We start from the raw sequence: 27,332 nt of genomic DNA, 5'->3' as shown, positions 1-27,332 counted from the left end.
CTAGATAGTCATGCTTTTCAATTAATTTAATGCTCGCTCTATCTTTAGTCAAGGATAAAAGGACAAATCCATTCTGTCTTCTAGGTGGGGTGTTAGTTCTGGAGAAACGAAAACGAAAATGACAAAGCACTTAAATAGCAGGTTGCTGAAGTCGACAGCCGGAGAAGAGGCTGCGATGAGCTTGCGCACAGACCGAATGAGAGACGGCTAGACAAAGTTTGACCAGGAAAATATTCATGTTGGTCGGATGTCACGCTTGGTAAGTTCGCTCTTTTCTTAGGCTATCGCTTATCTAGGAAGTGTTTAGGATACAGAGTTATTTGTCTTATTGTATTTTCTTATTTAGTAAATAATAATAGCGTGTACACTGAGAACAGTGATGCGAACTGATAGCTAAAATTGCAAGTCATATAGCACACGACATGTAAAGTCATTGACAGACAGACAGACAGACAGACACATAAAAGGCAATATGAATGGTATAGCTTGTTTGGAGGGCAGCCAGCCTGTGGAGTGTTATTATTGCCACATCCGTGACTAAGACTTGCGGTGTAAACCTCTGAATCATTTCTTGAAAAAGGAAACCTGTCGGGCAATATCCTGCAGAGGGAAGAATTTGCATTTCATACGAATACAGTGCAATGGACAACATTAGAATAAAACAAATATAGCACGTTTCGTTTATAGCGCACACCAACAAACCTACAACGATGGACATTGAAATATAGTCGCAAAACACGCGCGCGCGTGTTGCACACACACACACACACACACACACACACACACACACACACACACACACACACACACACACACACATATCAGAATCAGAATCAGAATCAGAATACTTTATTGATCCCTGGGGGAAATTATTTTTTGTTACAGTGCTCCATTTTAAACCAACATTAAGACAAGACAGACAATACGCTAACTAAGAATAGTACAATATATACATATATATACATACATACATAAATAAGTCACTTATAAATAAATATTTGGAAAAGAAACATGTGTAGTTGTAGCAGCAAACAGTGTGTTAAGTGGATGCGTTGTACAGGGAGATGGCCACAGGCAGGAATGATTTCCTGTGTCGTTCAGTGGTGCTTTTCGGTAATCTCAGTCTCTCACTGAACGAGCTCCTGTGACTGACCAACATGTCATGGAGTGGGTGGGAGGTGTTATCCAACATTGTCTTTATCTTGGACAGCATCCGCCTCTCCGACACCACCTTGAGGGAGTCCAGCTCCATCCCCACAACATTGCTGGCCTTACGGATCAGTTTATTAAGTCTGTTGGCATCTGCGACCCTCAGCCTGCTCCCCCAGCATGCAACAGCATAGAGGATTGCACTGGCCACCACAGACTTATAGAAAATCCTCAGCATTTTCTGGCAGATGTTGAAGGACCTCAGTCGCCTCAAAAAATAGAGATGAATATGGATGAATATATCCATTCATCCATGAACTCTATTAGCTTTGATTCCCCCAGATTTTACTGATGTAATCAATGAGAACATCCTTTCTATCTGAGGCTGACTCACTACAAGTTATGACCCAGTGATAGAGAGTGAAAGTAATCACTGTTCCTCAATCAGTGCTGTGTTGTGTTTTCTATTTTAATAGACTCGTGGCAAAATTTCTAAATCATTGTATTGTTGCATTGTGTTTAAATGTAGTTCTTCTCCTTCCTCTCACTATTAAATCATCAGTGTTACTGGTCTTAACTTCATCATCTACCACATGCACAACCATGGAAAGCTTGATGTTAATGACTGGGAGAAGCGGACCTAATAATGGTAATTATACAGTATGTGATGGCAGTCACATAACAAACTGAGAAAATCTGGCAACTAAAATTAGTTACTTTAGTCTCATTACATAAATGTTATTTTTCCCCTAGATACTGATACTGTCCAAAGTGAGAATGCTCGTCGAGGTGGAAGGAGAAGACAAAGGGGAGCACAAGGAGACAGAAAAAGAGCACAAAGTCATGGGAGTAGTCAAGGTGAAAGGGAGGAAAGGAAAAGAGATAGTGAAGAGCTGCGTGGGAGAGGAAGGGGAAGGGGTGGTGGAGCAGGAGGAGGTGCAGAGAGAGGTAGAAGAAGAGGAGCAACAGAGGTGGGCCGCAATACAGAAAGGGGAGGCAGACAAAGAGGTGCTGGAAGAGATAGAAATGAATGGGAAGGTGCAGCGAGATGGAGATCAGAAGTAGGAAGAAACCCAGAAGCAGGTCCAGTTGTTAGACAAGGAGCGAGAATAGGGATGGCAGGGAGAGAAGAACGTGGAGACAGAAGAGAAGGTTGGAGGGGTGAAAGAAGAGATGTTGAGGGAGACAGGCAAGATAGAAATGGAAGGAGATCAAATTCTGCCAGCACAGCTAGGCCACCACAGGGCCGAGGACTGGGCTTTAAAGCGCTGGAAGAACTCTCTCTAAAAGACCCATCTGTAGTGGCCATTACCATGTCCTCACATCCTTCTGTGAAAGATCTCCTCAGTGAGACCAAAATAAGGCAGGATCTTATCGAACTCATTTGCTTGGTGCTGAGTAAAGCCTTTAAATCAAGGACAGACAGAGGCACTCAGCAGCACCTGGCTGGCATTATAAAAGATTCAGGGTTCTTCTGCACCTCTCTACCCCACTATCTTGTGGGGATGGTGTCAGATAGCAAACCTGCTCACAGAGCACAATACCCACAGCATCTGGAAAATATCCTGGTGATTCTCTCACAGGTAAATAAACTGATGAAACATAGAAAACTTGACAAAACATAGGAAATTCAGCTGAAGGATAATTGATTTTATATCTGAAAAACATATGAGGACTTTGCTCAATAGATGAAGCAATAAAGTACAAGGGTAATTTTACTATGTACAAACAGCGTGTATACTGTAATGTACTTCATACACTAAAATACAGACCAGTGAGATTTTTTTATATGTACATGCAGTGCAGTGGGAATGATAGTGTAATATATAAATCACATTTATTTTTATTTTTCCTGTGTGCAAAGAGAAAAAGGCATAATGAAAGATACAGTTATTACATAGATGTAAACAAACCTTATTTAGGCATTTCTGTTTTTATTTCCTGTGCTTTTTATTAACAGTTTTAAAGTAGCTAAATTCTTTTTTCCTTGTTATGTTTATTAGGTGCTTAACATCTTCCCTGCTAGTTCGGTTCATACAGTGAGTTTGTTACTGACACTGCTCCAAGCCTCCATTAACAGCCTGAGGGCATCAGGTGTGGACTTTCAGCCTCAAATTGAGGAAAGTGTGGAGCAACTTCAGGAGCTGATCACACACCTCCAGAATAGAGCAAGAGAGGGTACCCTGCGCTCAGACAGAGACACATATGCATTCCTGCCCTCTGGTGGTGGTAACCCAGGTAACTGGCTCTTGGAGATATTTCTACTGAATCACTTTGTTTTCACATATTTGGATAGACTGTCCTGAAGCAAATACCATGCAGTTGGCCAGAAGAAAAATCTTTTTGTAAGGTTTTGAAATGTTAGTATAGATGGGACAGTTATTAATACTTCCACATTTCTAACCTAGATGAAGAAGATCAACAGGATTTCAGGACCATACCAATCTACCCAACTCCACAGGAGTTCCGACAGGAGCATAGGCCTTTCCTTAGACCTAACATTACCTCCCAGAGCTACACAAACACCCACCTCTACCTTGATACACACTTCCGGCTGCTCAGAGAGGACTTTGTGCGACCACTGCGTGAGGGGATTCAGCAATTGCTCCAGAACCAAAAAGATATCGGAAGGACCAACAGCCCACTAAAGACAAAGCGCTTTGATGATATCAGAATATATTTTGACACACAGCTAGTGGTGCCCAAATGCACACACACTGGCATTGCCTACATTGTCCAGTTTGACGCACAGCCACTTAAGGTTAGCTTCTGGTTGTTGATGTCTTTGTAAAATGGCATTTGAATGATGCAGTAAAGTATATTCTGTGTCACTGATGTGTTAATACATACACTGGTCATTCACTATTTAAATGGCAAATGTAAAGACATATATAAAAATGTATATTACTAACAGGTTGTCCATTTTACCCACAGTTTGTACGCTGGCAGAACTCCAAGAGATTGCTTTATGGCTCCCTGGTATGCCTGTCAAGTGATAACTTTGAGAGCTTCCTGTTTGCCACAGTGTCAGATCGAGACCCTGAACATCTGCAGGAAGGACAGGTCCAGATTACATTTACAGAGGAGAGCAGGTTAAAGCTGGCAAGAATTGAGGTAGAGTAATACATTGTTTGCACCATATGTTAAAATGGGCATGATGCATTCAGTTTCTTTGCATAAATGTAAGAAATATCTGTGGTCATTTGAAACAGAAATACAAAGAACAAAATGTGTTTTTTTTAAAATCACAGAAAGATCGAGTGTTTCTGATGGTCGAGACCACTGCCTACTTTGAGGCTTATCGGTATGTTCTAGAGGGCTTACAGGAGCAGAGGGAGGATGATTTGCCCTTTCAAAGGTAAGGATGTGTGTCAATGTGCTGCCCTGGACTTTCAGATTTTACTGTCAAGGTTTTTTTTTATATAATCCAAAAGTTATTTCAAAACAATTAACACCACAAATATTTTTAAAAGAGTTTTGAGTGAGAAAATAGTAGCAAGAAGGGTTTGACAGCGGTGTTTGGCGTAAAAGTGTCAAAGTAAGTTCTGCATTCACTTTAATTTATCATATCATCTCACAATTCCCCAAAAACTTTTACATATGGATCTTTTCAATACTTCAAATATTGACATCACCTTCAGTACCCTTAACAAATACTGAAAAAATATTGTTTTATATTTGTTGCCTAGCAGTATCTTTAAATGAAACTCCATTAAACCTTTTCTCTCAGAACTACAACATAAAAAGGGTGTCAAGGGTTTTGCCACACTTGACTAGTTTGACAAATAAACTAGGAAAACTCATGTAAGTGCCTGCAGTGAAGACCAAGAGACATAGAGTGTCTTTTGCTGCTGCTATTATCATGGTTAATACCACTAAACCATAAGGGTTGTTGCCATTGCACACTGCACTTTGTTGATGATAAAATCTGGGCTGTTCTGTCTGGGCTTTTTTGGGGTGTTTTTTGCTTGTTTTTGTCTCTCTGTGTATGGACAGACTGCAAATCAATTTCCCATTGGGGACAATAAAGTTACCGTTGACAACTGAAAGTTCCCATTGAAACCTGATTTTAACAGCACAGTTTCTGTAGTTAAGCAAAAGTCCTTGCAATATTAAAATGCTGATTTAATTGTTTAGGGAGAGATTTTCTTTAAAGAAATATATTACTAAGGATCTTTAATTCTTTCAGGTACATCGTGGAATGCAAGACAGATGTCCAACCGCCAGCTTATCTTCGAAGAAATGATAATTATGACTTGTCATCTGTTGCTGACCCTGACTACAAGGCCAGAATACGGCCCTTTCACAGTCTGAAGGCAGAGGCCTGGCCAAGGATGGAGGAGTTGGGTCTGGATGAGTCTCAGATGAAAGCCTTCCAGCTGGCCCTCACAAAAGAACTGTCTATCATACAAGGACCTCCAGGCACAGGTAAGCAATTGAAAGACCATTGTTAGTGAGTTTTTCATTTTTATTTGTTGAATGACAGAATTTTAAGAAGTGCAAAGTTAAGTTTTCTCTAGCAAAAATCAACATGTTTTTTGGCCTCAGGAAAAACCTACGTTGGTCTAAAGATTGCTCAGGCACTCTTGACCAACCAGGAACGCTGGAGAGATCAACCTGACATGGCTCCGATGCTGGTTGTGTGTTACACCAACCACGCCCTGGATCAGTTCCTTGAGGGTAAGCACCGACAGCTGCTTTGTAATAACACGCTTGGTTTGCTCACTTGTCACGGAAGAGGATGTTTCAATTTCAGGTACAAAGAATCTTATGTGTCAAGTGTATTTACATTCACTAAAAGGCCACAGACCTCTACTTCAGGTTATATTTAATTATTTATCCTTCTGGTCTGTTTCCTGGAATGGACAATGCAATGCAAAAAAAGCTTTCAGTGTTCTGGGATGTGACATGCATTTATATTTTAACTCTGTATCTCAGGTATTCATAAATTTTTAAAAGATGGCATAGTGAGAGTTGGAGGTCGCAGCAACAGTGAGATCCTGAAGCGTTTCAATCTGAGGGAGCTGACCCATTCACCTAACTTCAGACGAACACTGCCCGGTCATCTGCGTAATGCATATAATCAGGTGAGCTCTTGCAGGTGAACTGCAGTTTGAATCTTATTTTAAAATGCTCCTTGTGTATTCCTTTTGTTCACAGAAAAGATGAAGAAAAAGACTCAGAATATATAAAAAGATGAAACAGGTTTAAATAAATGCCTTTTGTTTCCTGTTAAACATCTTTTGTTTATCTAATAGGTTTTCTATTGCGCTTATTCGTTTTTTTTTTGTCAATGATCACACAATCATTCTTTTTGCTTTGTGTGGCTTGCTCACCTGCTTAACAGGTTTACAGGGAGCTGTGTGAAGAGGAGAAGGAGATCGAGGAACAGAGTATAAAGTTGGAATGTTCTTTGAAAGGTGTGTTGAGGGAAATCTTCTTACGTAAGTTCATCTTGCGCCAACACTGGGACAGCCTGCATTGCCCTCCTGTGAGTCATTCTGAATAAGAAATTCACATTTTATGCATATGAAATGAGCTTGACAGAATGAGTCCAAACTCATGAGTTTGAAATGATTTGTAGGCAATGGATGAATTTCAGACCTGGAATGAGAAGAAGCCCAACCTGATGATGGAGTGGTTGGGTTTGGGTTCCACTGTCTTCCTGCAGAGGGAGACAGAGAATGCGAATGGAAGTGATGGTAAGACTTTTACTCTAAGCAGTGCTCAACTGAACAAGTGAAAGATTATTTAATAACTGACTTTCATCTAATGTAAACACTTAAGGTTCCAAAACACCAACATGAGCATTAAATCTAAACTTAAAACTGCTGTCACAGTCATTTCAGATCAGCAATTGCTGTCAGTGAAGACTATAAACATTTTATCATGCACATACAGTATGTTGAATAGCATAAATACCATATGCTGAGCATGCTGAAAATAGAATTATTTCACTTTATGAGGTGTCAATAAAAAAAGAAATATGTGCATTTGTTGTGGTGTTTGAAAGAATTGTCATTCTGACCCATTCTGTTGCTCTGAATGGGTAACATATAGAAAAAGTATCAATGGAGGTGGATGAAGAAGAGGACCTCATTGAAATCGCTGAGGAGGCAGATCTGATCCAGGCAGAGCGGATTATTGAAGACAACTTTGGTCCCAGAGGCATTAGAGATGCCAGAAAGAAGGAAGAAATGCAGGATGCTGTCAGAGAAGTCGAGGATCTCATGCTTGCTATGAACCTGGATAAAGTTAAAATACAGGCTGGGCAGAGTGAAGAAGGATTTAAGGTAAATTTAATTGAAGGGTTTAGTGCAGTGATCGTAATGAGTTTATCATTTCTCTAAGAGCACATTGATGTAGAACCATAGCAGACTGAGTGGAGTCTGATGTAAGGATATGCTTACATTAAATCAACATCTGACCAATGGAAGTATATTTACATCTTAAGTCCACAGCATACAATATGTTATTTACATCCATGTTTGGTAGATGGCAGTTTCAGGTTTCCCTTTGTTGATGATAAGTATAGGACTTGGCATGTTGCTGTGAATACTGTGTAAGTGTAATAACCAAAAGCTTCAGGAGAAAGATTTCTCAGGCATTGTAAAAGATGGACATAGTTACTATAAGTCACCCAGCAGTTTGGGCTTTTGGTTTAGGGTCTTGCATTTACAAGATTCAGTGGTAGTGTTTTTGTCTCCCGCATGCTGTTATTCTGGAGAGGCAGAAGTTACCATGTTTAGGTGAAAGGGTAGAGTACTAAATTATCGCCTAATGCTAGGAAGTTAGTTTAAATTTCCTATGTGCAGTGCTCAGGCACATCAGCTAATTAGTGCTCAACAAACTAATGAAACATTAGAATTTCACTCACCAAAATTGAAGCACAAACTTCTTAGATGGTCTGCCCTCAACAGCAAACCATAATATTAGTCAGAGACTTACATTAAAATGCTCCAAGAACAATCAACTGCATAAACTAAGTGTAGAAATCTAGTTCAGTGATTGTAGTTAGAAGAGGTGAGGTCTAAAAGATAACAATCAGCTCCAGATGCTTGTGTCAGAACATCTGTCAGTCAATGTAACCATGTCTCTAACTCCAGTATCCAGTATCTAGTGCACACTATGACAACTTATTACAAAAAGAAAAAAGAAAACAACAAAAAAATAATACAAAATCTACTTTATAATATGAATTCATCACTTAGTTAACTGAGGTTCAGAAGGTTATAATGTTTTTTACCATCCTGATCAATACAGTTCCAACGAGACCAGAGGAAAAAGATGAAGAAAAAAATCAGAAACGAACTTGGGAAGACCTCAGCTATGACTGAAAGAGAGGAAGATAACGTGTTTGATGTTTGGACTCTTAGTCAGCAAGACAGATGGAAGCTCTATCGGTATGTCTGCATCCGTGTTCAACGTTTCTTTTCTTTTATTACTATGTACCTTTTTTCTGGCTCTTTCCTTCTGTTGCATTCTCTGTACAGTTCTGTCCTCTTTCCTTCTTTCTTAATTCCCCTTTTATTTTACACTCTTTCTATTCCCTGACCTACCTTTGTATATTCCCACTGTGTATAATTAAATCAAGTAATCACTAAGAAAATGTATCTCTTATCTCTTATCTCTTAGGATTTTATCACAGCAGAAAGCCAAGATGTAAATCTAGTCTTCTATTACTGTAAAATCAGGACTGAAAGAACTGTGTACACAGTTTTATTTCTCATTTAAACTAACAAACAGGGAATTGAAGACACAAACAGTATATTGTTTAAATTGTTTAACTGTTTAAATATGCTGTATTAGTAATGAAGAGATATTAGTCAATCATACTATATATTTTTGCTCTTGCTCCATGTTATTTCAGATTAAAACAATAATAATCTTAGGGCTTCTGCATGGCTCTTTCAGTCAGTTCAGTGTTTTACTATTTCATATTGGCTTTGTGTTTTCAGGTTGTGGGTGGCACGCTACAGGACGGAGCTTCGCGAAAAAGCCCTGCTATCTGAACAAGCGTACCAGAATGCAGTGGACAGATTGGCTGATGTAAAACGGCATGAAAGTCTCTGTCTCCTCAAAAAAGCCACGGTACAGAATATATTAATTAGCATATTCCTTTTAAAAATCCTAACCATAAATTATATAGAATTTATCAGATTTATTATAAATTATTTTAACTAACATTAACAGATAAATTATTTTTGGTTTCATTTGCCCAGATTTTGTGGCAAGCATCTTTGTGCAAGAGAAAAAAACTGTATATTATCCAAATTAAAATACTTTTTTCTTCTGTGCCTCCATTTAAAAATAGTAGAAGAGAGCAGAATTTCTCCTGGTAATCCAAGAAGTGACAGTAATGTTACAGTAATGTAACCTATTGGTTAGTTACAAAGTTTTAAAACTTTTCCCAATAGCACCTGTGGCCATATGAACAGACTGAGGCTACAGGCGATAAAGAATCCAAGTGTTAAACAACTACAGAAACAGACAAGCTGCTTCCCACTGTTTCCAGTCTTTATGTTAATCCAACAGACTCCAGCTTTACATTTGTATAGGATTGATATCTACCTTATGCACTAACAGTCAACAAAAATAAATAGCAAATTCAGGTCAACTTGTCTCTTTAAAAAAAACAAATATCCCGTCCACCAGGTTGTTGGCATGACAACAACAGGGGCAGCAAAGTTTCGTCAAACCCTGCAGGAAGTGCGTCCACGTCTGGTGATTGTAGAAGAGGCTGCAGAGGTTCTTGAAGCCCACACCATCACCACATTGAGCAGAGCATGCCAACACCTTATTCTGATTGGAGACCACCAACAGGTAAGACCTGACACAGACAAACAAGGCGATGTTTCCTGAGCACTTAGGAGACTTGCAAGGTTTATTAACTCTGCTTGACTATTTTTGGATCACTATATGTGTTTTTAACAAGGCACAGTTGTAACATGAAAATTTAAAGACAACATATTATGAGATGCTCTGTGCTTTTCTATATCTTTATGTGTGTTGCCTTGAAGGTAGCAAAAAAAAAATACTAGCTATTACAAGAGATAGAGAAGAGTACGCAGTGATATCCTGGACATCAGGAGGCTATTATACAACAACTTGTCGGGGCCTGCCAAGGACATATGGCTAGGCAGCCTGTCTACCAATCTGCAGCATGTGATCACAGCTACACAAAACTCTATCACACATCTCAATATTCAGCTCTGGTATATTCTTGCTGTGCAACAACTACCAAAAACTAACATTTGCTTAGTGTCCCTGTTTATTCATGTTTATTTATGAATCTGCATACATAGGGTGTACATTTGACTATACTAACAAGCGTGTGCTCCATGCAGTTGTACTAAAAGTTTAGTAATGGAATTTAAATGAAGTTGACTTAAAGAGTGACCTTCTTGCAACCCAGAGTTGGAAATAAATGGCAGTTTTTACACCTTATCATTATACTTCTTTATATCATGTACATCAGATTAACATAATAGTATGGAACCTCATGTGTAGCACATTAAATAGTATTTAATGTGCTACACATGATCAAAGTATATGGATAAAATTATTTGTGTAGTTATAGTATAGTTATATTTTCTAGTTTATTCATATTGTAATTTACCAAATTAAGTAAGTGGTGAAAAAGAACAAATGAACAAACTAGATAAGGTATCCTGGTGACACATATTAGTGTTAGTCGATAGCAGTTATTTTTACTCTAGAGGCAAGTATTAAAGCATTATATTTGTGGAACATAAACTTGAATCTGTGCAGGTAAGGTAGATGGATCACACTGTCCAAGTAAAATAAGGCCTGGCATTGTTGTGCTGGTCATTAATCGCAGGTTTGGTGTTGAATCGAGCAGAACACAATGCTTCACATTTATACTAGAATTTGTCTTGCCTCCCCCACACCACTCCCACATACATGCACAATCACGCTCTGTCCTCTAGCTAAATTAGGTTTGTACACACGCACACATACGTACACACACACATACACAAATACATACATACAAGCAAAACTAAAACAACAGCAAAAGAAAGTTAGAGTGCATTTGCATGCATTCTATACTCCCATCCAAATACACACCCATATAAAAATATTTATTTTATTCATTTATGGTTTCCCATATTTGTATTTATGGTGCTTACAAATGGCTAGGAACTATTTAACAGCTGTTCATTAGTAATTATGTCTGATGCTCCTGGTCCTATGGCTAGGAAAATCAGTGCTCGTTTCTTCACTTAGATTGCATGATGTTGCTCTGTGCATTGCATTTAAAGCCTAGAAAAAGAAGTCGTACTGTTATTTTTGGAATAACAGAAGGCAATGCCTTGAAATAGGCAGGTATTTAACAGGTTTCATGTAAATATAGGCATTACCTGATGTCTAATGTTAACTTACCTTTCAATGCATATGATAAACAAGTGTTTTTTTTCCCTCTCCTTTAGCTGCGCCCTAGTGCCACAGTATATGAACTCGCTAAGAACTTCAACCTGGAGATGTCCATGTTTGAGAGATTAGTGAACATGGGACTGCCTTTTGTCAGACTGAACTACCAGGTTTGTTTTTCTGCATATATTAGCTCTCTCATCTTCTTGCAGGATCAGTCATTAAATTGTAGACATCTTTATGCAGTTAAAGACAGTAAGATATATATCTCAATATCTCTATGCGATTTGTTCATCTATGGTCCTTATTTTTGTTTGTTCTTAAGCATCGTATGAGGCCAGAAATTGCCCGTCTTCTGACCCCACACATCTACACAGAGTTAGAAAACCATCCTTCTGTGTTGGAGTACGAAAACATCAAGGTACATGTTTTTGTTTGCTCTCCTGCAGTGCCTCCTGCATGCAAGGATTTTTAAAAAAACTTTACTACTCTAGACTTTCAAATGCATCTTAAGTCTCAAATCTAATTTAGGCTGTGCATACAATATCTAGAATACAGGATAAAAAATATAATACGATGAATATAAAAGAATAATGTGGAATGTGTTTATTAAATGTTTATTTACAGGGCCTAAAGACCAATTTGTACTTTGTGGACCACAACCACCTAGAAGAAGAAATCAGAGATGGAAAAAGCCATCAGAACCGTCATGAGGCAATGTTTGTTGTAGCTCTTTGTCGCTACTTTCTCTTGCAAGACTACAAACCAGAGCAAATTACCATCCTCACGACCTATACTGGCCAACTCCACTGTCTGCGTAAACATATGCCAGCCAAGGAGTTTGCAGGTGTCAAAGTGCATGTAGTAGACAAGTACCAGGGAGAAGAGAATGACATTGTATTGTTGTCGCTTGTCCGTAGCAACCGACAGTCTAAAGTTGGCTTCTTGAACATTTCCAATCGTGTCTGTGTGGCGTTGTCACGTGCCAAGAAAGGTCTCTACTGTATTGGCAACAGCGTGATGCTGGACCAAGTCAAACTGTGGAGCAAAATCTTCCACACCTTGAGAGAGAAGGATCAGGTTGGAAAGGCTCTGACTCTGTGCTGTCAGAATCATCCAGATCGAGAGGTAAAAGTATCAAATGCTGACGATTTCAGCCAAGCACCCGAGGGAGGCTGCACCCAGCCTTGCCAGTTCCGTTTAGACTGTGGCCACGTTTGTACTAGGGTCTGTCATCCATATGACCCAGAGCACAAGAAGTATAAGTGTGTCAAAAAGTGTGAGAAGATTTTATGTGATATGGGACACAAATGCACACTTCTATGCCATATAGAATGCCCAAAGAACTGTCCAGTAAAGGTTGAGAAGATCATACCCAAGTGTCAACACACACAAATGATTCCTTGTCACCAGGACCCAAACACATTTACATGCCAGGAGCCTTGCCAGAAGTTGCTCAGCTGTGAACATCCATGTGAGTCAGTCTGTGGGTTACCATGCACCAGTAAGTGCAAGGTAAAGGTCATCTTAAAACTTAGGTGTGGACACACCCAGGAAGATGCATGCTTTTACAAAGATTGCATCGATAAGGCTGAATGTAAGGCCCCATGTGAGCATCAGCTAAAATGTGGACATGCTTGCCGTGGTACATGCGGCAAATGTTTTCAGGGACGCTTCCACTTTGCCTGTTATCACAAATGTGAACGTCTCCTCATCTGCTCTCACCAGTGCAAGGAACCTTGCACTGGTGATTGTCCTCCTTGTCAGAGACCTTGTGAGAATTGCTGTGTTCACAGTAAGTGCATGAAGCCATGTGGGCAGCCATGTGCTCCTTGTATAGAGCCCTGTGCATGGCAGTGTGCTCACCATCGCTGCAATAAGCTTTGCTATGAGCCATGTGATCGCCCACCATGCACTGAACCCTGCAACAAGACCCTAGATTGTGGCCACCCGTGCATTGGACTGTGCGGAGACAAATGTCCAAGTAAATGCCGCATCTGTCACCACGATGACGTCACAGAGATTTTCTTTGGCACTGAAAATGAGCCAGACGCTTACTTCATTCAGCTGGAGGATTGTAAACACATCATTGAGTACACAGCTATGGACATATACATGGGTATGGATGATAACAACCAGGCAAATGAAGTAGAGCAGGTGGCCATAAAACTAAAGGAATGCCCCAAGTGTCGTACTCCAATCAGAAATAATCTGCGCTACGGATCTCAGATCAACCGCAGTCTGGAAGAGATAGAGATGGTAAAGGAGAAGATAAATGGACAGCAGTCAGATATTGAAAAAAAGAGGAAAGCACTTCGAACTCAGTGGCGTGAAAACCTTCGAACCTATGAAATGGATGACCAAATGGAATATATGCTTATCAAAGAAAGTCTGAAAAAACCCTACCTCACAGCAAATGATCTATGGGTAGTGGAAAACAAGATGGATTTCTTAATAAGAGTTCAGAAGCTTCTGAAGATTGAGAAGAAAGACATGATGGACATGGATCGCGACAAGTTCTCGAAGAATGTTGCAGAGTTTGTGTGTTGGCTCAATAGCTACCACCAAAAATTCACAGACCAGCAGGTCTTTGATTTGCAGAGAGAGCTACAGAGACTCAGTCTCCTGGCTGAACTGAATGTTCGTTGCCATTTGGCAAATGAGAGGAGACAAACGGATCAAATTCAATCAGACGTACAAAAAATAAGAGATATTTTGGAAACGTGGGGTCAATTCACTGAGCAAGATGAGCAAAAAGTGAAGGAAGCCATGAAGAAACTAGATGAGATGTTTCCACTCAGTGGCTTGGGGATCAGTGACGAGGAAAGAAAGATGATTGTCTCAGCCATGAAAATGCGACCTGGACACTGGTACAAATGTCCAAATGGCCATGTCTATCTTATCACAGAGTGTGGAGGGGCTATGGAGAGCAGACATTGTCCTGATTGTAATGCTACTATTGGTGGGCAAAGCCATATACTTGCAAGTGACAACCAAGTTGCCTCAGAGATGGATGGGGCACAGCACCCTGCTTGGTCTGAAGCCAATAACCTTCTAAACTTTAATCCACTTGACTTCTAAAAGCCATTTTAGAAAAGCCTGTTGTTTTCTTTCCACCCTTGACTCTTAGCTGGAACATGTATGAGTGACAAAAGTTTGTGGATTTACTTAAACAAGGGCCTCAACTAAAGTCAGTGTACTCAGTGTAAATAACTTGGCAAAGGAAAATAGCATAATTTTACTTTTTACTGTTTTACTTTATGGCACCTACGAGATGGATTAGGCAGAGAGCTTTTAATAAGACCATATTTTCTTGCATGAACTGTACTTTTGAAATGTTTTTCTTGAAAATGTAGATTTTATGTTGGCAAATATTTTATGCTTGTATGTCAACATGTGTCTTGCCACCTTCAGTTATGAACATATATCATGCAGTATTGCTATTCTAAACATGATGAGTAGTAGTTTATTTTTAAATGCTTTGTAAATTACAGATTAAATAATAGATGGTAGTTCATAATGCTAAACTTGGTGAGTCTTTGGTTGCTCAGGACTCCATTAAGTACCAGTTGCATTATGGCTTAACAACAGGTGGCAGTAAAACACTGTAAAATAACAGTGAATAGTGACTTGATAGTTATTATGGTTAATGCTTGTTCATATGAGATTAAAATGTCTGTAAATACAAGCGTGTTCTTGTTGTCTTTATTTTTATATAGGTCTCCATAGGCTCAGAGAAATAAGCTCAGCAAATGTGATTAACAAGTGTACTTGTTATGCTACATAAAAAGACACATTCAAGTAAAAATATATGAAAAAAAATGTTCTTAGTCACTTTCAGTTGCCATCCTGCAAAAATATCATTTAACTATTACCTAACTGATGCATGAAAGGAAAACAACAAAACGTTTCTCCTCATCATTAAAACAAACATACAACCGTTAAACATTTGCGTCTATAACAGGACATCATTGGCAGCGAAGGTGATAAAAACAACCCTGAAATAGCTGCAATTCCTTTTCACTACTATACAAGACTCACAGTTGCTGAGTTTCAATTTGATGTTTTGTAACAGCTTGCATCACTTTATTACATGATGAATGCGTCCTTGTCACAAAAACAGCTCCAATGCAAACTGTGCTGTCTGCAGGGTGAAAAAAACAACAAAAATCTGCTGTCAAGACAAGTGTTAAAATTGAGCAAACTTTAAAAGCTTGCCACTCTTTCCGTATTTATAGTATTCAAGCATCAGGATGAGAGAGAGCTGGATGGCAAGGCAGCACCTGAGAAAAATGGTAATATCCTACAGGGTGGACTGCCTCATCTATCATTTCAGGTGGCCTTAAAATATGTTATTGTCAGAGTTCCAGGTAGTCTGCCCATGCAATAGACACTACCGAGTTCCCTACCACTCCTTCCAACATACAATTTGTGGTTTGATCACTGAGAAGAGAAAAAAAACTGCAGAGTTTAACGACTTGGTAAAGCAGCAAAGGTGCCACGAATGATAATGTGTCAGTTCATGTAAAGCCTTGAATTTGAGCACTTGAACTAGAATGGGTCAAGATTGACGGCACTGACATAGCATCTTTTTTAATGCCTGAATAAATTGGAAAGCCACTTGTGAACATGTGAACTAGACACAGAAGAAATCAGTGACAAGGATGTGACCACAGCATCTGGTCAAAATTAACTGTTGAATACATTGTAAAAGATTAGTGATTGACATGGTGTATTTTAACAAGAGCTTAAATGTATACTGAATGACAAGGAAAATTCAATACAGAAAGGCTATTTTAAATAGTGGTTTTCAAAGAATCCCCAAGGCCAAAGATAAAGAGTGTCTGAAGTCTTTGTAAGAGCAGTTAAAAATTAAGAGTCCATGTGAGAAATAAGGAAAAGTTCTCCTAAGATAATATTACATTTGTATAGTCTTAATGTTATATGAAACATTCGGCAGCTTTTTAAATAAATCACTTTTCATTTATTTAGTAATTTTAGTTTATTTATTTTCTGTGTTGGATTATTTTCTATGATACATTTTTCATGACAGCTTGGATAGACTTCAGCTCCCCAAACCCCACCACCCTGAATTGGATAAATGGTTAAAAAACAGAGTAAAGAAAGTGAATAAATGAATCTGGTATTTGTATTCCATATGCAACCTTTGTCTTAACTCAACAAAATATAAATATTTATTTTTAAATAAATGGCTGGCATGTGAGTATACATTTTTACCTCCTTGCATTTAAAATGCAAACAGAGAGGAAAAAAACACTCGGTATTAATCTACTTCTGAGAAAATGCAACAAGGTTTACGTTCACAGAATGAACTGTTGGTATTATGCTGGCTAAGGGTAATGGGTTTGTATTATCAGAAAATTACTCATTAATGTTCCCTTGCAGGCATTTCATCAGTAAAGCAGGTTGTGGTCCAAAGTTCCCACCAGACAGAAATAGTGTGTGATGAAGTGTCATAGATAGAGTATACAACGAACGTAGTCCTTTGGTTAAAGATCTAAAGCAAATTTACTAAAATGCTGGTCTTTGGTGTCATGCATTAACCTCCAAGCTTTTCTATCTGCTGTGAACCATGTCTCTGTGTTAAATAATAAATGAGCGGCTGTTTACATGCTTGTCCTCCAAAGAAGTTGTCTTTTAATTTTGCTAATGCACTGCATAATTCCGACATATTTCTTCATGGAAATTATTACACATATCTTACAAAGCCGGGGAATTACTCAGACATTTTCTTTAAATAATTGCAGTTTTCTGTAACACTGTATATTTTTTTTGAAAAGTGCTGCACTTTGATTTCTGTCCAATAACATTCCATTTAATTTATTTCTGACTTGTGCAGAAGGTCATAATCCGCAGAGTCCATCTGGCCTCCAGCCCTTACAAGTTGGTTCAACACAGGTTGTTGCAAAATAAAAGACAGTAGTCACAACTTTATTAAATATCGCCTTACCTTCCTTGCCTCTACACTTCCACTGGCTCTAATTTCTTCAACATTTATCTGCAACCAAAAGTAAGAGATTACAAGACCTTTTTTCTCTAGTTTGCAGTGGTAGACAGACTTAGTCTTTTGGCTCTGTTAACAAACTATTCCTTTCCCACTGGATTTGAATGATATCCATCTAAGTCCAGAGAGTAAGCCACACAAAGAGAGAAACTAAGTTACATAAACATTCATACAGAAATTAGAAGCACAGATGAAGATAAAAATCAAAAGGAATAACATGATATTAGATGAGGTTGCACTGGACTGATTGACTGATCTGCTTCCAGTCCACCAGAGACTCTGCTGATATAGGGAAGAAGACAGTGAGCACAAATGAGAGAGACAGAAAGCGGGAGGATATGGAGGGAGAATAGGCATGATTTGATAAGAAGGGAGCTGACTATTTCTGAGTGATCCTCCACTCCACTGGACCAGCGAATGTGATTGGGAGAAAGATATTTAAGCAGACAGAAAGGAATAGAAAAAATAAACAAAAGGAACCAAAAAACGAGGATACATGGTGAAGGGACAGAAAATATGAATAAATGTTTCTGTTTTAGCGCTAGATTGACAAGCTATCTTTATACTTTGCCAGTCTTGACTTAAGGCTCTTAAATGTAATACCATCAGGAAGTACATTTTCATTGTGGAAACATATACAGAGCTGCAAAAGCCAAGTCATTTAAATTCAGATTTCCGCCCAAGCACCTCATCAGTTACGGCAAATCTAAATGCAGCTCTTTATGATTATGATTCATTTAAACCAACCAGCTACAGCATGCTTAATTTCTATTAAGTTTGAGAGAAAATTATAAATCTTGCAACTAAAATTTACAAAGCAGATGTTGGGTGTTGGGTTTTGAGATGCACAACCTTGCTTAGCATTTTGCAAAGTTATCCACAAAGGAGACAGATTGTTTTCTTACCAGAAAAATGATCATACTTGCAGTGAAGACCTGCTTCTATTCTAGAAGAATGTCAGCTAACAAAAAATGCTGAAAGCCTTAAAGCAGTGGGTCTAATTCAGCAGAATGTTATGTATCATTCACAAACGTGATAATCTGCCAGTCATAAAATATATACCAAAATATGTGTTGCTGCATGGCAATACAGCAGCAAATATTAATACTGTATTCTTGTCCAGTTTACTTGTTATCTCACAAAAAATGATTAATGCACTTCACACAAGTAAAAAGCTAAAATGTTCCAAGCAGCTGTATTATCCTGTTAAAATCTTGTTGTTTTTTAACCTTGAATATGTCATTGTATGTACTATTTAATAGTTTTTTTGAATCCTAGGCATGGCTACCATTCAATTTTCTGCACCATAACCAGGAAACGAAATGACTTTCTCCGATTCAGAACTGAGTGAGAAGTCTGGGAGAGGTTTAAAAGCTTTTGAGCCCAGTAATGTGTCAGAAACACAACCTGTGGTTTTAATTGATGCTTAATTGCAGCGTGGGCAGTACATTAATAAGTTATTACCGTGGTCCTCTCTTGAGATACTAGGCAGGCTACTCCACATGGGGGTGTGTGTCATTACATCAAAACTTTGATTAAGGCAGTGGGAAAAGCGCAGACCCTGATCACATTTTTGTGCACCTTCCAGGCTGATTTAAATGTCAATTTATTTTTATTTCAGCTCCTCCCATCTTGACAGTGTCTTGCTATGGGAGGAAAGTAGAGAGTTAAAGGGAAGAGGACAATTCTGCCCAGGTAAGCATATTTAGTTTGTGGGGGTTTGATTCTAAACTAATTTGAATAACTGTATGAAAGCCAATTTGGTTTAATTGAGCTCTGCTCTTCTGAACACCTGCAACTAGATTAGCGACTGACATTAAGTTGTTTTGCTGCATTGGGCCTCCAAGTGTTGTTCCAGCTGCTTCATAACTCCGTATTTACCTCCAAATTTTTAATACAAGACCATATGTGCTTTGCAGAATATGCAATGAGCTTGGCTTAGTGTTTCACAGAGCAGCAGTGAAATATGGCCAAGAAAGTGAAAATAAAACCCAGGCTAATCCATTCTACTCTCCTATGCCTGAGTGCTGTGACAAAGGTGGTTTATTACCATTACCATCAGTGTATTATTATCAATATGTATTAGGGAATCTCACCATCCAGCAAAATCCCAACAGGCCATGACAGGACTAAAACAAACTATGTTTCTGCACCATTGAGGGAAAACATTAAGCAAAGATGCACATCCCCCTCGGCACCCCGGTATGACTGAATCTGCCTGAGAACTTAATGGAAATGTGTATTTGCATGATTTGTGAACTCCCAATCTCATTGATCCACTTGTGTACAGAACAACTGTTGGCAAGCTCCTCGTTTTTAGTGCCCTGGATTAACGTGGTTGTCAGTACATCTCTTTATGTCAGGATGAATGAAACATTAAACTGAATGGACATTAACAGAACAATAAACCTTATAGCTGTTAGTTTTACCCCAGAATGCACATATCGTCCATATTTTAACACTGTAGCATCAGCATGTGCATTCACTCCAACACACAGGCAGTGTAGTTTCTGGCCATTTGTCCCATGTCGTTTATGATATAAAGATATGCTTGTTCGATTATTTGGTGATTCTAAATTGGTCTGAATGTGAGTGTGGATGATTATCTGTCTGTCTGTGTTAGGCTAGTGACCTGTCCAGGGTGTACTCCGCCTCTCGCCCCATGAAAGTTGGTGTAGGCTCCATCCTGCTGACGATGAGAAATGCTGACATTAACTCAATGTCAGCATTTCTGACACTGAGTTAATGTCAGAAATGCTACAAATAGTATTTTATGCATACGCATGGAATTAAATGTGTTGCATCGCTTGGGTTCTTATTTCAAACTCAGTCTGTATCACAGTGGAAATAGACAGACAATGTAGAGCATGGGGAAATAAAGGCCGTTAATGTTCAGCATAATTCTAGTGGATGCATCCAGCAGCAATCAAAAAGTCCTGTCTGCTCAATGAGGGATTTGCTCACCCCTTAACCCTGAACAAACCACATGCTCCTTATTGCACCTTGCTAAGAAAACACAACACTGAAACAAGATAGCTTGGTGATCCCAGAAGACATCAACGCTTGTTCTAAGCTAATGACTTCTGGATCTGATGAAATTGTTGAACCCCTTCTCTTCAGTTTGCTTCTCTTAAATTTAGTAAAGTTAACTCACAATGTTTTACTGTATTAAATAAACACCAAATGACAAAAACCTCACAATACATGTTAAAAACATAGGAAATTTTGATTTTATTTTAGATCATGCATTAATGCTTAACAGTGTTCTTGTAAAAAGGCTACAGTGGGAAAAAATAATAAAACTCAACAAATTGAAAAGATACATAATTGCAAGATTTTAGGCCCAATAACAAGGTAATTATCTCCTCAAAGTTGTCTTTGTCTCACCTGGAAAAACATATACTGTATCATTGTTGACTCCTCCCACTGAGACTCGCAAAATGATGATCCTGTAACCTGCAATTTTGAACACACACACGAAAAAGCATGCTGATCAGGAAGTTTTACCTGAAATTATTATTGGATAATCACTGGTGGCTTTACCGTTGCATCTTGAAAAATGCAGTAATGTCTTTTTCCATCCACACTAACGGTTTACTTGCACGCAGAAAACCCTGTGCAGTACAACAAGACTACAAAATAAAAAACAAACAATTGCCAGTACCAAAAATCTTGGCCCTTTTTTAAGGATTCTGCACATTCATATGCAAATATTGGTTCACTGAGATTAAATGACATGGTAATTTAGTACTGGGGCTGAAGGAAATAGTTGTTTCTGCTAGCTAGATGGATGGGTTAACCAAGCGGAGTAAGCCTAAAGATTTTACAGCACCATAGCATGGGATTGTGGCCTCATTCAGTGTAGGCTGACTCACTTGGCTAGTACTAACCAAATGTTAATCTGTACGTGAAAGAGTGTCATCGACAGAGACACTAGTAACACATGATACTTTAAGAAAAAAAAATAAATCAATCAATCACGAATGGCATGAACAACAGAAGTAGGAATATATTACATTTTGATGCATCAATTCAAGGTGCCAAGTCTGTGTCCTCAAAGAAAAAGTAACAAAATAATTTCTTTAGAAAATCAAGACTTAAAAATAATTTAATATAATTGAATTAATTAATTCAAAAGTTTAAAGCTATCAGGATTTTCTGATGCATGTGACTCCTCTTTCTCTGAGTTGGGTGTTCACAGAATTCGATGTGAGATTTTTCTTACACTGTGTGTGAATGTTACAAATTATTTGGACACAGCAATGAATCACAATGACTTCAAATACTGAGGCTGGCAAAAGCTTTGACTTTAATTATCCTTAGAAATGAGCAACATACAAAACATTCAGGTTAATAGCTTTTCCTCTTTAGCTAGTGAGGACTGCCACTTTCATTGCTTAAAATGACAAATATTGCCAGGAGCAGATCAAATCAACTTGTGCTAATTAAAGGTAATTCCATGAGCGGGTTGATAACAGGCAGGTAGTAAACTGGTCTGCTGTGTGGTTAATGTGCTCTCTGCACACACTGTCTGTTCTCTGTCAATGATCCTAGTGATGTAAGAACCTGTAATCAGAATGGTCAGTGGGGGTTTTTCTCCATTTAAAAAAAAAACCCCAATTGCAGCTATATGGCATACCTATAGCTCAACATGAAATATTAATTTTGGAGTGGCACCCTCCCAGCTAATCTTTCATTTATAACTCATGAGTAATTTATGATTATAAACTTTTTATTTTTTATTCAGACTTTTGGTACTTGGCAAACTAAGTAGGTATGTCTACCAACTGTTACTGCAACATGTCAGATATATAACAGATACAGATGTAATATACATTTAGGTAATGAGTGTCAGACTGAACTCTGCATTGGCAAATTAATGAGCTTTGTATGAGATAATATATAAATAAATAATAGGTGGATATCTACTAGGTTTAAAGAACTCTGATTCACTTGAATTCATTTTCACACTACTTAATGATCCTTGTGCTTAAAAAAAATAAGGTCCGGCTCTTCTTCTTAGGAAGCAAATAAAGCGCACATTAGAAAAAACTCTGACTATATTTGCATGTTCTAATTCATGAGTAGGTTTTGTTGGGTTTATGTGAACTACAGCCCCTTGGATTCAGACATGACTACTTCTGACAGCGTTCAGTAAGCGTCAGCCCGTCTCTCTGCTCCTTTCCCAGCAGGGAAGGTTCACAATTATCTTGTTCACACTTTTATGCTTTGCTGGGTTCATTGATGTGTTTGTACTGCTGTGCCATCCTTATTCAGTGAGGGGCTTATTGTAATAAATGTTAAATACTATATAACACAAAATCAATAGGTTACCTTTACCTAATTAAACAAGATTGATTGATTGATTGATTGATTGATTGGTAATTTATTTCAACATGTGAACAATATACAAGTACATTTAGAAAAGAAATGAGAGAAAAAAAAATATACTATACAAATTACATACAAAAAAACATTCTGATTAATTTACATGTTGAAAGGGAGTGGGAAGAAGTATACACTTATTTAATCCCACCCCTGTCCCATAAATTATCAGTGAATATTTAGTCAGCTTCCTTACTGATATAATTTGTAATAAAAATAGTGAACAGATTTCTGATATACTATATACTATAATATCACATCATGAATTTTTTGTTTGTTTGTTTTTAAATAGAGACATTCACTTAATTTAAATATTTTCCTTTTCTTTATAGTTCGAGATGATCATATTTTTATAACTCTTTTTGAACAGTTTTATGTTTGGACATTGCTTTAATTCCATATTCAGTTTGTTCCATAGTTTCACTCCTTGAACAGAAACACAAAAGCCTTTTCTTGTAGTACGTACCTTCATTGTTTTGAAGTTACAAAAACCCCTTAAATTATAACTTCCTTCTTTCAAAAAAAACATACTCTGAATATTACCTGGCAGTTCTTTATTTTTTGCTTTGAATAGAATTTGTGCTGTTTGGAATTTCACTATATCGTCAATTTTCAATATTTCAGACTGCAAAAATAGTGAGTTTGTATGTTCCCTATAACCTGCATTGTGGATGATTCGAATTGCTTTCTTTTGAAGAGTAAAAAGTGAATGTAATGTGGTTTTATAGTTATTGCCCCAGACCTCTGCACAATAGCTTAAGTATGGTGAAACCAGTGAACAGTAGAGAATATGAAGTGATGTTCTGTCGAATACCTGTTTTGCCTTGTTTAGTACTGCAATGCTTCGTGATACTTTGGAATGAATATATCTTACGTGAGCTCTCCAGTTAAGTTTTTCATCTATTATTACCCCCAGAAATTTATTTTCACTGACTCTTTCAATATCAACACCATTTATTTGAATCTTTGCATTTGTATTTAAACTACTATTTCCAAATAACATCAGTTTAGATTTATTCAAATTGAATGATAATTTGTTTTTATCTAGCCAGAACTTCACTTTACTTATTTCATTAGTCATATCCTCCAATAAATTCTGCAGATCATCACCAGAGCAAAAAATGTTTGTATCGTCAGCAAAGAGAACCATTTTTAATACTTTGGACACTTTACAGATGTCGTTAATGTACAAGTTGAAGAATTTTGGACCCAAAACTGACCCTTGGGGTACACCACAAGCAATGTCCATACATAAGGAGCAACCACCATTTATTTTCACAAACTGCTTTCTGTCACTTAAATAACTCCGGACCCAATCTAAAACTACCCCTCTGACACCATAACGTTCCAGTTTTCTTATTAATATATCATGATCTATAGTGTCAAATGCCTTTGTCAAGTCTATGAATAACCCAGCCACATATTGCTTTTTGTCTATGGAATTTGTGATGTATTCTATTGAATCTAATAGTGCCGATGATGTTGATCTGCTTGATCTGAATCCGTACTGACTCTCAGTGAGTAGTTTATGTTTATCTATAAATTTTTCCAGTCTGTTTTTAAACAGTTTTTCAAGAACTTTTGAGAATTGAGGTAGTAAAGAGACAGGCCTGTAGTTTGTGAAATGGTGTTTGTTCCCAGATTTGTATAGAGGTATAACTTTTGCTATTTTCATTCTGTCTGGAAATCGACCAGTTTGAAATGATAAATTACAGATGTATGTAAATGGTTTTATAATAGCCTCAATGACTCTTTTAACCACTATCATATCAATATCATTACAATCCAAGGATTTGTGATTTTTACATTTTTTGACAATTTCAAGAACTTCATTTTCATCAACGGCTGTGAGAAACATAGAATATGGATTTCTGTCAATCAGTGTATCCGGTTTTTCCTGTGCTTTCCCAGGATGAGTGATTGTTCTTGCTACATTTGGTCCAGCAGTTACAAAGAATTCATTGAGACTATTTGCCACAACATCCATATTGTATTCTTCATGGTCATTACAAATGAAATACTTGGGATAGTTCTTTTGTCCAGTCCCACATTTTATAACACTGTTCAGGATTTCCCATAATCTTTTATTATTATTTCTATTTATATCTAATTGCTTCTTATAGTATTCCTTTTTACTAAATCTAAGTATATTAGTTAACCTATTTTTATATCTTTTGTATCTGATTTCAGCATCTTTAGTTCTCGTTCTTAAGAACTCTCGGTATAGAGCATTTTTCTTTATACATGCATTTTGCAGACCTTTTGTTATCCATGGACAGTCCATATATTTCTGTTTCCTACTATATTGCTTTATTGGACAGTTGGTATTGTACAGTAATGTAAATATTCTAAGGAATTTATTATAAGCACTATTAACGTCCTGTTCCTGATATACTTCACCCCAGTTTTCCTTCAATAAATCTTTTTTAAATGCATTCATTCTTTCTTCTGTTCTTACTCGTCTGTACTCTTTTTTACTGTCCATTTTATTGATCTTGTAATTCCTATCATAGATTGTAAAAATTGGAAGATGGTCACTTATGTCGTTAATCAGGAGTCCACTTACAGTCTTATTTTCAATGTCATTTGCAAAAATGTTGTCTATGAGAGTTGCACAATGTGATGTAATCCTGGTAGGTCTAGTAATTTTAGGGAATAGATTCATACAGTGCATTGTGTTTATAAATTCCTCAGTGGTTTTATGTTTATTTGGGTTTAGCAAATCAATATTGAAGTCTCCACAAATGAAAACTTTTTTGCGAGCTATTTCAATAAATGTTTCTTCTATCCAGTCTTTAAATGTCTCAATACTACTACCTGGAGCTCTGTATATACAGCTAATGATTACATTTTTACTTTTTTCTTTACAAATTTCAACTGTAATACATTCTAGTACATTATCAATCACCATCGTCATCTTTTCCACCACATTAAATTTCAAGGATTTGTCCACATACAAGGCCACTCCTCCTCCTCCTTTGTTTCGCCTAGTTATAAATGTGAATTCATAACCCTCCAGTTCAAAGTCTGTTCCTTTTTCCATATTGATCCAAGTTTCTGATAAGGCAATGACACTAAATGGATGTGAAAACTGGTTAAGATATTCTTTGATATGACTAAAATTAGCATAGAGACTTCTACAGTTAAAGTGGATAATTGATAATTTATTCTCAGTTTTAATCCTCTGATTGTAGTCTTTATTTGTATAGTAGCAGCAATTGTTATTGTTAGATGAGAAAAAGTTGTTGTCTGGATCTATTTCATATTCCAAGTCGTGTGTATTGTGATCCATATAGTTAAATGTTTTCAGTTCCAATTGATCATATTCTGCAACTGTCTGACTGATGCAGCTGATTCTTCCAGATGTATCTGAGTTCTTCCTTCCAGTGTGTGTCATAAGTGAGTGTGTGGTTGTCTGTTACCTTGTTTGCCGTCCAGATCGTGTTGCTCACTGATATTTTTCGAGATCCGCCATATTTTTAATGGTCAGAACTTTGGCTTCCTCTGGTGATCCGTTTAGTTTAATGAATATTTTGCAGTTCGTCGTCCAAGTGCCTTGGATTTTTCCCAGCTTCTTAAGGTGTCGCGCTTTTTTGGCTATTTCAGCGTTGTGTTTGGTTAGATGTTCATTGATAAAGACATTAGATCCTTTTAATTTTCTTCCTTGTTTCAGCAGCGTAATCTTGTGCTTTCGATTTACAAACCTTAATATAATAGCCGGTATGTTGCCGTTCCTCCTGGGAAGAGGGTGGCATGCTTCGACAGAGTTACAGTCCAGGGCAATCCCTTTGGACCGCAGGAAAGCAGCCACCTGTTGTTCCGTGGAGCTAATGTCAAGCTCTCCAGGTTCCTCGTTGCTGTCAGCGGTCACCGCCTGAGCGTATGACCGGGGTTTAATATGGAGCCCAGTGATGATGACGTCGTTTATCCTGGAGTATTGTTCCAGGTCAGCGACCTTACTTTCCAGGTATGCAATCTTTTTATCTTTTTCGGCATTTTGGATGCGGAGGAGCTTTACCTCCTCCACAATTTCAATGATATTTTTCTGCTGCAACCTGATAGTAGAAATTTCCTCCATTATGAAGTCAAGGGACTTTTTAATGTCCTCGACTTCCTCAGCTGTCGGTGTCCTCTTCGGCCCCATTTTATCTGGTTACCCTGGTAGCAGGTTCGGTCAGCTGATTCCTCAGTCAGCTGTTAGCCTGGTAACGCGTTGGCTAGCCTGCAATTACCTCGTTAACTCCGTTAGTCCAGTCCAATATCCTGTATCAAAGTCGTAATCCAGACAGGGTTGTACCAAAAGTTCCAACAATGTGAGTAGTCTTTGCTCCAGAAATTGATGGCCAAATTTCAAAAATCCACAGGACACGATCAAAACACA

At 37.8% G+C, this 27,332-nt stretch overlaps 1 protein-coding gene and 1 long non-coding RNA gene across 2 annotated transcripts; one reads left to right on the top strand and one right to left on the bottom strand.

The window, feature by feature from the left end:
• The first annotated feature begins 84 nt into the window (after window positions 1–84).
• On the top strand, window positions 85–15,229 carry znfx1 (zinc finger, NFX1-type containing 1). The gene is made up of 19 exons (XM_085275086.1): window positions 85–259; window positions 1,712–1,798; window positions 1,903–2,732; window positions 3,153–3,387; window positions 3,558–3,910; window positions 4,084–4,263; window positions 4,401–4,507; window positions 5,339–5,577; window positions 5,698–5,829; window positions 6,088–6,236; window positions 6,497–6,640; window positions 6,734–6,851; window positions 7,210–7,442; window positions 8,413–8,552; window positions 9,108–9,240; window positions 9,805–9,972; window positions 11,601–11,711; window positions 11,867–11,962; window positions 12,169–15,229. The coding sequence occupies exons 2-19, from the start codon at window positions 1,753–1,755 to the stop codon at window positions 14,620–14,622; spliced, it is 5,868 nt and encodes a 1,955-aa protein (XP_085131212.1). The 5' UTR covers window positions 85–259; window positions 1,712–1,752; the 3' UTR covers window positions 14,623–15,229.
• LOC146574974 (uncharacterized) lies at window positions 6,089–27,332 on the bottom strand. Its single transcript, XR_014892513.1, has 4 exons — window positions 26,374–27,332; window positions 20,954–21,022; window positions 6,754–6,814; window positions 6,089–6,650 (listed from the first exon to the last, which is right to left on the bottom strand). It is a non-coding gene; the product is annotated as an uncharacterized LOC146574974 (long non-coding RNA).

This window comes from Mchenga conophoros, linkage group LG5, assembly GCF_057382185.1.
Source record: "Mchenga conophoros isolate Kocher_MC1m ecotype Shallow Benthic linkage group LG5, M_conophoros_male_GT1.1, whole genome shotgun sequence".
Classification (NCBI taxonomy): Eukaryota; Metazoa; Chordata; class Actinopteri; order Cichliformes; family Cichlidae; genus Mchenga; species Mchenga conophoros.
Note: the sequence above shows the minus strand (reverse complement) of the source record. Positions and strands in the feature narration are given on the sequence as shown.

Coding starts and splice junctions, on each gene's coding strand:
- znfx1 (XM_085275086.1), top strand. CDS start 1,753: ATGGAAAGCTTGATGTTAATGACTGGGAGAAGCGGACCTAATAATG. Junction 4,508..5,338: donor GATGATTTGCCCTTTCAAAG/GTAAGGATGTGT, acceptor TAATTCTTTCAG/GTACATCGTGGAATGCAAGA. Junction 6,237..6,496: donor TGCGTAATGCATATAATCAG/GTGAGCTCTTGC, acceptor CCTGCTTAACAG/GTTTACAGGGAGCTGTGTGA.